This window comes from Haliotis rubra, unplaced genomic scaffold, assembly GCF_003918875.1.
Source record: "Haliotis rubra isolate DU_JTF1 unplaced genomic scaffold, ASM391887v1 Scf316, whole genome shotgun sequence".
NCBI classification, from domain to species: Eukaryota; Metazoa; Mollusca; class Gastropoda; order Lepetellida; family Haliotidae; genus Haliotis; species Haliotis rubra.
In genome coordinates this window covers 90722-102736 of record NW_025766987.1, presented here as the reverse complement: position 1 = coordinate 102736, position 12015 = coordinate 90722, and the positions used below count along the sequence as shown (strand labels likewise).

The 12015-nt window shown below is 37.3% G+C and overlaps 1 protein-coding gene and 1 long non-coding RNA gene across 4 annotated transcripts in view; one reads left to right on the top strand and one right to left on the bottom strand.

Annotated features, from left to right (window-relative positions):
• The window catches only part of LOC124283442 (E3 ubiquitin-protein ligase PDZRN3-like), a 298678-nt gene that overhangs the window by 269132 nt on the left and 17531 nt on the right, over positions 1 to 12015 (top strand). Inside the window, 2 exon segments of the mRNA XM_046719497.1 lie at positions 6726 to 6788; positions 8373 to 8471. Coding sequence (XP_046575453.1) covers positions 6726 to 6788; positions 8373 to 8471 — 162 coding nt within the window.
• LOC124283443 overlaps positions 2272 to 12015 on the bottom strand; it is a 67916-nt gene continuing 58172 nt past the window's right edge. The window contains exon 4 of one of the 3 annotated variants that reach the window (XR_006900345.1): positions 2272 to 2605. This is a non-coding gene — a long non-coding RNA (uncharacterized LOC124283443). Of the gene's footprint in view, positions 2606 to 8831; positions 8850 to 9320; positions 9534 to 12015 lie in introns of those variants that run through there. The other 2 variants (XR_006900348.1, XR_006900346.1) reach the window with 2 other exon arrangements.

The window sequence follows — 12015 nt, the reverse complement described above, 5'->3', positions numbered from 1 at the left end:
AAATGAATATTTGCAGCAATGGGGTTGCTTTCATCAAAGTCGAGGTAGGAAGTTCACTGGTCCTGGTGCTCTGGGCGCCACCTGTCCCAATATTTACAAAGTCACATTACAGTTTCTATCACAATTTGTATCAATAATGATCATCGATACTTTACACAATAGGCAGCAAATACTGTTGAGTGTGGAAACTAATGGGTCTCGCGTTGTAACCAGCCGGGTTGTGTCGGTGTAAGATAATGATCTGAACACTGAGTGAGGGACACTTTGGTTGAGTGTTGCATGGAAAATAGTATTCATTGATTGGTCGCACTGACCCTAAGGGGTGTAGGTTATATGGGTTTTTATCTGTGCAAGGTCATCACTAAAGTGTCAGAAATAGTGAACATGTAATTTGGTTTGTGTTCTGTTTCAGAGACTTCTACAAAATGTATTTATTTGCTCCACATGCTCTTTTCTCTGACACATAGCCCAGTAGTAGAGGATTTGCTTGTCATGGATTAGAGCAGGGTTTGTTTCTGATTATGGTATCTCATATGAACCAAATTTTGTTGTCACTGACCCAAAATAACTACACTAAAATATGCATGTACCAGTCATGATTCTTGCCCATACATGTCTCTTCTCTCACATTACTCAAATGGTTACCCTTACAACTAGTTATACAAGTATTGCCCTTGATTGGTCCATATGTGGATAACAGTGCTTTCTTTTGAAATGTTTCAAAATCAGTTTCTCAATTCTGGTTGAGCTAAAGTCTTGATGACTGCAGTCCTGAGCATCTCATTCCTTTCTACATCCTTAGATACATCTTTACAGTCACTCATGATCATTCTTAGTCCTCAGGCTGTTCTGAAATACCGAAAAGGTTTTAATGATGAAGGTATCTTGGTTGAAGTAGATTATGATATAGTCAGGCTTAAAACTCTAAGTACACCACTGGCAGGGAATGAAAATTAATTGGAAATCACTGCCTGACAATTTGGACCAGGCCAAATTAGAACTAGCGGAATATTGTACTTGGTTTCCCACTACTTGGACTGCAATTTCCGCAGCTGCAGGTATTATCTGCGATTTTATTGTCACCCTGTTCACACCAGTTTGAGCCGCTGAAGCTCTGCAAGTGTAAGCCCTCCCATAGGAAATCGGAGATTAATCTTGGCTCGAGATTTGTGAAATGGCAATGCCAGTTGGACAATTGACAGATATTAGCTGCACATATGACAAAAACCAGTTTTGTGAGGAACTGATTTTCACATGGGTAATCCGCTCAATAATGAAATACTGCTTTCCTAAAACATTCATAATACCGTGTCATTCAAGGAATGTCAAAAGTACTTTTGATCTGTAAAAAATTCATTTTCTTCAAATCAGTTATTGTTTGAAATATTCCACAGAACAAAAAAATATGTCAGAATGAAGAGCAAATCAGATGTGATGTACTCTGCCTTGCCTTGTTTTAGGAAATGAAGAAAATATTAATTTTCAGCAAAATAATAAAGTTATTATTATTATTTTGGCATTAAAAATACAAGTCTGTGCCGCTAATTGATGTGTAAGTTTTCCTTATTACACATAAGTGCAAATGTTTTCTCTGTGGCCATTGTTATTCTGATAGAATGTAGTCAAATCATTGCCTATTGATTCTTCAGACAGTCCCTTAAACCATAAAGCATTTGATGAGGTACAAGTTATGTAGCTTGGCACTGAGAGAGGAAGACCGAATCTTGAGTCTTGCTCAACTGGACTTAAAATTGCCCCATCAAGCAACATTATGAGAAAATAATTTGGCTTCATTGCTAGGCGTCATATTTGTGTATAATGTATCTGTTTTGGGATGGTGCTTGCAAGCTGCTATGGCGCTGCACGTCTTCATCTTTATCAGATAAGCATTCACAAAGCCTCTATTTTATATTTATTGCTTAATGTATATTTTGGGCATAAGATATTCTTCAGAATTTGGTTTATAGTATGATGCAAAATGATGTTCCCAGACGACGGAGAAGGCCAGCAAACGGAACCTTTTCCTTGTGAAATAAAAATGTACAATATTTGTTTTGGACCAGTTTTGTTTGATCATAATCATAAGTAAGTGTACCTATATCTTTATTGAAATGGTCATAGGTCAACACAGGTTGTGAAAATGTGAAAGTTAATAATCATTAGGTATTGTAGTACTAGTTCCATTTTGTGCAACCTTACCCAAATTTAAAGCTGTTCTTTTAATCGTAATGACACCAAACAGCTTCACAAACACTTAAAAACTTGCTCACATTCAAAGACTGCGGACAGCTTCACTCTCATTTGACAGTTCTAGTGATTGTCTTTGAAAGTTTTCCCTGTTGCTAAATACCTGCTACACTTTCCTCATAACCGAAAATTTATGAGTCACATCCCTACGACCACTTTCTAGATGAAGGACCTCAGCAAAGGCGGTGTCTGTCTACCTGTTTTTTTGTTGTTGGAGATCTGACCGATAAGTGAGGTGCATCCTGGGAAGGTGTTACAACTTCATCTGCCGATGTGTTAATCTGGCAACACATTTCCCTGGCAGTCGTAAAACTGGGCTGTGTTATCTTGAATTGCTTCTTCTCAGAGATCCCATCTTCTAAAACCAACAGATAGCACTTCAAAGTAAAGTTCTGAAGAATTAACACCAGCAAGAAGAGTAAAATAAACCTTTCTTCCACTGAACAGCCCAAGAAATATACTAATGCAAACATTTCTAATGACACACTAACATGCATGCTTTTATAGGAAGGAAAAGAAATGAAGACCAGGTTAGGTTTTGTTAAACTAATTGTATTTTATGCCTTTGAAAGATAGCTTATTGACAGAACTTTATGTTGGTATCAAGTTACTTGTTTCAAAGAAGCATTCACACATGCCCCATGTACTTTAGTACCTCCTGATTGATCTTGCAGGGACTGATTTCTACAAACTTGAATCGGCAGAGTAAAAGAATGGCATGAATATTTATGTACCGACACCTTTGCATATATACTACTCAGTTTTCGATGGGGTTATTCAGGTATTCATACTGTTAGCAAACTTCAAGGGAAATAATTACGTGTTTTTGATGTATTGTAAAGGAGCTGAGATTGTGTCCATTACTTTCAATACTATATGTGTGACAACATATCTAAAAGTACTCGATCCCTACAGAATAACCATAGCAATACTATTCATGTGACAACTTATCTAGAAGTATTCAATCCCTACAGATTCAGAATATCCATAGAAATACTATTGGCGTGACAACTTATTTAGAAGTTTCCAATCCCCACGAACTTGCAGAATCTCCCTATCAAGATTTGAGTAGTATGTAATGCAAATCTATGCCTTAGGGGTTCGAGGTTTCAACCAGCCTGAAAGCGGTCTAGACTTTATGTGAAACTGTAAGAAATAATTCTACCATTACATGCTTAAGATAATGCCATACAGCTTGAAACACACGACCAGGAGAAAGGATGTTGTTTTTCGTCGTCTTGGGAACCATTCAAAAATCCTGAAACCTTGCTCCTGTGACAACTGTAATAAATACTCTGCTGTTTCTGTGGCGAAGTTTTTTGAACACTCAGCAATTAAAGCTCTTTTTACTCTTCCATCCCCTCATCAAGTTGCAGTAATGCTTTTGACATTAATTATTTATTCATTGCCGAGCAGTCCGACTTTGTTAGACACAAATGTGTGTAATTACCAGCTTTTCTTTCGAATTATTCCCAGATCCAATCAGGGATGAAAAACTTCGTCTCACTAGTCTCCAGATAAATCTGTTGAAAGTGGAGTGTGTGTTGGCTGTACTCTAAGCAATAAGGGGTATGCATGTAGAAAGACTGTCCAGGGACCTGCTTTCATTTAGAAACTTACCCATATAAGGTCTCAAAGAATTGAAGAAAATCAATTTGTCATGTGAAAAGTAGCCCGATTCACAAGATAAATCAGAAACAGTTTGGGGAAAGGGTTTGTTTAATCTCATTTAGAAGTTGAAAAAGGTGTAAATTTCTTCCAGGGGAAAATGTCATGGTTGTACAAATTAGGTTGACTAGCACGCCTGGGTGCCTTAAAGTGAAATATGGTCATCTGGAACAAACGTGCACTTAACATCATGCTCCTTTACAAGAATCTCGGTGGCTCCATGTCACCTCATTATACCAACTTCAGCCTCATTGAAAAGTTTCGGCTCTACGTTAGTTTTTTTATGATTGAACAGAAAAATGTTGTGTTCCCATGAACAAATGTGCTACTCAACATGTGTTAAGAACCAATTCTCAACATCTTCAAAGCCGATTACTTTGGTTTTTAGCTATTTTTGTGGAATAATATTGATAATAATAAATAATAATAATAATACATAGTCTGTGATTGCTGGTGGATATTGTAACATACAGCCTTACAGTTGTGTTTCTTTACTTGTTTTGAGCAGTATAAAATAAACCATATTGCAAAGCAAAAAAATAAATGAAAAATATGTTTGGATGTTGATATGATGATGTTTGAAATATTCCGTCAGCGGTATGATGGAAACATTAATCATATTGGGAATACAAGGAAGTCTCTGTCGCTTTTCACCTGATTTATCTGCAAAGTGGCAAATTCGCCAAATTCTCACAACTGGGTAACAGAAGTCGTAACTCCATCATCAACGACTTTTTGGCCCGCCTCGCTTATATTTCAGTTTCTATCATCAGATATATCCAAATCAGCCATATGTGCAAGTTACTTGCTAACAAATACTCCCTGATATATTTTGATATCTTCACCCGATACGCCATGCCTGGCTCCCATTTGTTAACTGTATGTTGAACCCCACAAACATCGGGTATGTGGGTGAGAATAGCAGCATTTTAACACTTAGAATGTCTCTATTTTATAAGGCTTTTTTGAAAAATTAACCATTATAATTGGAACAGATTATATTAAGTTCAAGAATATCCCAGTTAAAATATGAAATTGTCACTCGTAAATGACTTATTACATCAATGACACATTCTCAAGTGAAGCTAGTTTGTAACCTGAAGATGTTCGGTACAATAAAGATTCTTGATTCACAGATTCAAATGAGAGATGCAGTGCTTATTGTGGCATTTCATTTTTTCAGAAACAAACCCATTTGGACAAATTGGCTTTGTAAACTAAATTCTTAGAGAGTTATTTAGTATGTACAACCTTTGCACTTTGTGTTTAAGAAGGGTGGATGTTAACAGCAGAGTTACACAGCAGGCCACGGTTTCTTTGTGGTTTGTCAGCTTCCTCTTATCAACTTTAGATTTAAGCGAACACTTGAGATTGAAAACACACCTCTTGTCCAGGGCAGATGTTTTAGGAGCCAGGATTTTAGCTGTCTGTTTTTCACAGTTACAAGAAAGTTCCATTAAGATTGTTCAGAAACGACTTAATCTTTTCCTCCGACAAAGAACCCCCCTTTGTTGTTATCAACCCCTGATGTGTGTATGTATGTCACGGAACAGGTATAGATCACAGGTCGGAGATCAGCTTCTTGAAGAAGTGCTTTGGATGCTTGCACCCTGGGATCAAATGTGATAACATTTTATGATCATTTGCAACTTTGCTATCCCATTCTAAGTCCAGAATACCAACACAAGCATCTGCATTTCACGAGTTATGATTAATAATTCTGTCAAATGTTTCACACGGTTAATTTTGACAGATATTGCCATAAAGTACTCCATGTCTAATAGAATTATAGCCATTTCTAATTCTTCATTAAAGAAAGGTTTAGAAGCCATGTTTTGAACAGTTTTGCCAAAAGAACCCAAATGCTGCCATGTACCTCCTGAAACAGAACCACTTATTGAGCCAAGCTGCATGTATTACATACAGTCTATAGCTAGTTTTCTCTGTGGAAGAAAAGAGGAGTTTCCTATCATTATTGATGTGTTTTACTGTGAGCCATCCACAGAAATGTGCGATGGTTAAGTATCTGTAGAAGTTTCAGAGTCAAGTCCAGACACTGTTGGTCTACAAAACTACATCTGACAGCAAAAATTATTTGTTCTGAAAAAAAAGTTCCATCACGAGCGGGTGAAATAAGTCCATTGATTTGATCAGACAAATCTCAAATTACACTATCAGTATCGGAGACATTCTAAATGATCTGAAAGCAGAGCGATATATGTGATTTGAGAGTAATGCCAGTAAGCTTAGACAACTAAACCATATCTGACAAACCAACAATTGGATTTGTCCCATTTGAACTATGGCTGACAAGTTTTCCCGAGATGTATAATCGAGATCATTTCAATTGACACGTGTGGATCTCTTGGGTAATTACGCCACCGCAACAACCAGAGAGGTCAAATGTAACTGGCGAAAATCTATTGCAAAGGTCATTGTCTGTTTAGGGCAGATTGGGAATAAGATAGTCAGATGTAGTGTTTGTCCTTGTTGACTGAAACGTAAGAAATGTTTCGTTTCATGTTACAGCAGACGTAATTCTGAATCCAGTGTAAATAAACTTAAGTTAAACTGACAGTTAGATTGACGTCTGCATAATAAAATAAAAAAGTTTTGTTCAATTATGTTCGTATTTGATATGTTTTTGTCATTTTTGAAGAGCGTTTGTTTACAAGAAGCACACTCTTTCTCTAATGAGACTCGTTAAAAGTTTTACATTTAAGTTCGAATGTGAAGGGAAATTGTATGTTTCATATGACAGTGATGTGAATGTTTTGTAAAAAGTCTAAAAGTATGTTGTTTTCTTTCAGATTGATCCAAACAGTATAGCTGCCAAAGATGCTCGAATACGAGAAGGGGACCAAATCTTGCAGGTAGGAAGTATTCCCAAACTTTCCATGTCCTTACCAAGACACATGGCCTGTTCCTCATTGCTCATGTTCAGGACTGTGATTTGCATAACACGTCTGCTCAGATTATTTTCAAGAGAATGTCTTCTTTGACGTTAATGTTAACAGAGTGTGACCGCCCAATCTCCACTTTCTAATGACAAGGATGAAATGGAGGGATTATTTTGATAAGTTAAAAAATGACTTTTAACAGGAATTATGCGTAAAGGTTGTTTTCTACTTGTTCCGAATGGATAGATTAGTCTTCTGTGGTTGATGAACACGGTATTTGAGTAAGGCTGCAGAATTCAGCCCATGAAGAAATGATGAAAATTCTAACGGACCCTGAGGTGTGAGCTCATTATTGATTCTGTGCTACTGTTTCAGCGTTCATCTAACAAACGATCACCCTTACACCTCTACTTACACGTAAACCATAAATATTACCTCGGCAGTTTTGACCTTTTGTGCTTTGCCCTCGTAAATAATGAAGCTGAAGTAACATTCAAAGCAGGGCTGTCACTGAAACCCTGTCAGTTGAAGTTTTTACATATTACTGATGTATTGGTGCACGTATCATCCATGACACTTCAAAGAGAAAATACAAAAATGGTATGGTGAAAAAAGCCTGTTGTGTGATGGTCGTCATTATTATACAAGGCACCTGTGATGGTTTAGATGTTAACAACTGGTAGATGCTGAAACGAAAATTGTAAAAGTGAGTCGTGTTTACAGGAAGTGACATCGTAATGAGATGAATATCTTGGATCTGTCATTCTCAAAGCTCATCAGTTAGACGTGTCTGTCTCTAAATGAGCCTTGAAGGAGATTGCTTGTATCTTTTCCATCACAAAACGTAAAAGTAAACATGGTGATGTTTACAAGGTTGTATGTAGTGTGGTAAGGTTGAATGCGGGCGATGTGTTATAACCAGTTTCGTCCTAATTGTAGTAACACAAACAGACATTATCACACACACAGTGTATGCACTACAGCGCTGAAAGATGTTTCAATGTAAGAAGGTGTAGAAATTATATGATGCAGTTATGCCTAAGAAGGCCTGGGGGATTGGATGGTTAAAATGGCTGCAACAGCCACAACTGTTGATCAAGTGCTATGTAACCACCCAGGGATTCCTTCAACACTGTCAATTCTGTTCAGCATGGGAGTGATGACTGTCAAATCATTGTCATCACTTTGTTGAAGATGTCCTGATTTGATGGATGATTACATGGTCAGTGGTTTACCTGTGCCATTTAACCATGAAAATCTGGGTTAGAACTGGTCCTCAAGAACCCATGTCTTTTCTTAGAGGGAACTAACAGGATTAGTTGTCAGTTCATTCAGGCCATTGTATCTGGATTGTATAGGTCGATGCTCATGATGTCAATCACCACGGTGACAGGTCCAGATTCCAGTATTTACCAACACCGCCATCATATTGCTGGAATATCGCAGAGTAGACATTAGGCAAAAAACAAACACTATATCATTCCTACCTATATTGTAATGGTCTTGTGTGCAGACATTTGTTTCTCACATGTTGAGATAATCCTTTCTCTGTTCCAGATCAACGGTGTGGATGTTCACAATCGTGACCAAGCCATTAAACTTTTCTCTGACCAAGGAGCGGACATTACCCTGCTCGTGGCCCGGCCTCAGCTACAGGTATGGCAGCACACCCAGTCTCAAGTCGTTCATGGTGGCCCAGGACATAAACGTGTTGGCTCATCATACAAGGTTTGATTCCCAACAACAGAACAATGTGTGATGTTTTTGGTGTTTTTCCAGGTCCTGATGTTGCTGAAAGTGTTTCACCATGATACTCTAAATCACCCTTTGAATAAGTAGAGTATACTGGCTTATATTTTTGGGATTTGAGCAAAATGGGGAAAAGACACCAAACATGTTTTTCACACATTGTACCCATGTGGGGAATCAAATCTTATTCACTGGCATGAGCCAAAGGCTACCTCTTCTCCCTTTCTTGTTTATGTTATCTGCAGTCTCGATATGATCCAGTGATGTGATGGACTCATAGAAAGCCTATAACAGACATATGTCACTGTGAAAGTTTTGTCCCTATATACCAAGTCGTCAAATTTTGTCTCTAGGTTCCAATATTGATGGGAAATTTTCAACATAATTGATTACTGGTGTTTTCTGTAAATGATATCATATTAAGCTAAGTATTTCTTCAGCTCAATTCCAAAAATAGTTAGGTTTCATGACAGCTTTAAATCTTTCCTTAATTGATTGCTTTACTAGCACATAAAATAAGAGTAGTGTATGACGTTACGGAAGATCCCCCTTTCCTGTGGTTTACACTTAAGAGTCTTATGGCGGGGGAATAAACATTTTCTATGAATCAAAATTCTTTATTAGGGCATGCTTTCAAAAAGCCATTATCATTGACATCAGATCTTCACAACATTCACATTCACAGCAGGAGATGAGAAATTTAAACCACAAACTTCAAATCCGAAAAAATGATTTGTTAGTTGTATGAAATTTTTCAAAACAGAAATTTGTCATGAGTTAACAGTCTGTTTGTACAAAGTAATGTAATCCAGATTTTTACTCTTGATTCTTGAAAATCCAAACCCAAAAATAATCCATCGTTGTTCTTGTTACTGAACTTGGCTCAAAGAAGACTTCCTGAAAAACATTGATGATAAACAACATCAAGCCTTTGATGTGATACTTGACTTCCTCCAGTCCCTTGTCTTCCTGCTGGGTGAAAAGCAAGGCATCTAGAATTCAAACCATCCATGGTGGGGTGAAGAGGAAACTAAGACTCCCTGTACTGTATGTCATGCAGGGAAATTCAGATGTATACGATCAAAAACTTTGATATCTGGTTAGAATAATAGGGCTTGTTCTCTTGTCTATATAGGTCTAACAATTCTGTCAGATGAGGCAGGTTCTAAGTAGTTGCAACACACTCCACATTAACCACTGATATGCTTAACTTGAAAAACCAAAAAAATCTTTTATGTCTAAAAAAAAACCCCGTGGTGGCCTTGTTTGAAAGAGAAAACAAAATGCTGTTCATTGCAGTCATTGAATTTACAATTCCGTTGATAATATCCTGTAGATAGAAATTATGAAACTAGATTTGGAGGGTTAATGCCCCTCCCTTATCATTGACCTGAGGCTAGTTCTCCACATAAACATTCTCTCCAACCCAGGATAGGTATTGTAGATCTCTAGCATATGTGCTCAGTGCCTGATAGCCCAGAAAAAAACATGTCCACATTGTGTGTAAACCCCAGGAGTGGGGCCATCCAACAGCAGGGGGAGAGATATGTTTGTTGCTTCTAGATCAAGCAGCAGGTTGAAGCCATTTGGTCAGATTCATGTTGTGTTTGATTGTGGGCTGATATACTTTTTTATGCCATTTGTGACATTTTTGGAAGGGTTAGATTTCTTGTTTTAATGGTAGACAGGTGCGCATTGTGTGAAATGATGCAGATCTGATTGCTGTTTCTATCAGCTTCGGATTTCTTGATAACATTCACATTGCACCATTGCCTGGTTAATGACACCCAACAACAATGCTTGCTGTCAGAAAACCCCTTAGTCAATATGTTGAGATTGATGAAAAAATTGTACAAAAACACATACTCATCCTTCTGAATTTAAAAGGTCATTGGCAAAGATGATACTGCTGAAAATGGATGTTAAAGGCGATGTCAATTAATTTGCTGTCAGTTTTATGCTCAAAGTGAAAAGGATTGGGTTTTGATGCTCACTAGGCAATAGTGTCCACACAATGTCATTATCATCATAGTGATATGCGTTAAATGCCACTTTCAGCAATATTGATCATGTCATGGCAGCTTAATGTGGATAGAAATGTGGCAGCAGATCCTGTCATTCCATTTGTCAATTGCCAGCATGGCTTTTGAAATTGCTTCTCTAAAATGATGGGGCCAGACAAGGCACTATTTTCTTCCCAATTTTGTTTTTATATCTTGCTTATTCTTGACTCTTTTTGATCAACTTGGGGAAAAACTGTTCATGTCATGACTTTGCAAACTTCAAAAGATTTCCTACCTAAATAGAGTCTGGTACAGTCTCACATTAACAATTACAAGATATTTGTCTGCTATCAGCTTGATGATAACATGGTTATTTAATGTATATTCCTTATCTAAAATTTCTTGTGTGTAGCCCAATAATTTAGATTTATTTGGAATAACATCACATAAACATCTTTCTTATCTGGGCAGAAAACTAAGACAAAGTGTTTTGGAAAACAGCACTGATTGAAGTTGGCTGATAAGAAGTATTCCCTTACAACCGTCAACAGTTAAACAAATGTTTTTTTGTTTAAAAAGGTACTCAGATTTTATGGATAATTTACAATAACAACATATACCGATTTGCTGATGGGATAAAACAATACCAGCAACAAAAACTAAATTTGGGCCACTGTTGGAACAATAAGAAAGTATTTCACGCAGCTCAACACAATCCCAAACTACAACTGTTTGGTGTATCAGTCTTATCTTTTGTCCTGCTCTAAACGAAAAATCAACCTTTCCTTACTGGAATCCTCTTGTGGATGCAAACAGTTCTTTTGTATCTCATCTAGTTTCTAGTATGAATCAGTGATGAAGGTCTAACTTGCATCCTCATCGGATTTGAAAGTCAATATGGTTTGCAGTAATTACTCTATATTTAAACATTACTGCTCTGGTCTTTTGGGTACAAATTACAGGATAGTAACAAGAGTATTCTCCTTAGTCTGACTGGTGCTATTTCTTCTGCAGGTCATGACAATCCCAGCTGAAAATATCACAGATAAGATCCCTCTCCAGGGAAATTGCTTATCCAGTTAATCTTCAACGAACTTTTGACTTGACCATCTTCCGTAAAAAATGAAATAATTATTGCTTGAAGTCATTACTCTCTCAGGGAGCTCCGTGCCTCATTCTTGCCTGGTCCACAAAAAGCAATAAGCTCATTTTCTACATGATGTAACTACTTATAGCGTAACAAATATCAGGTCTATTACATCGGCAGTGGGTCTAACTGGAGGGTGGCTTTAGGCAATACATAGTTAATTTTTCAATAAGGCTTATTTAAAGCATCACGGGAGTTCCATACCAAAAGAGGATGCCTCAAGAATCTGGATGAAGAGATACCACGCTTCGCTATGCCTGGTAGCCATCATGTACACTGTCATGGCATTATTAAGCTTAAT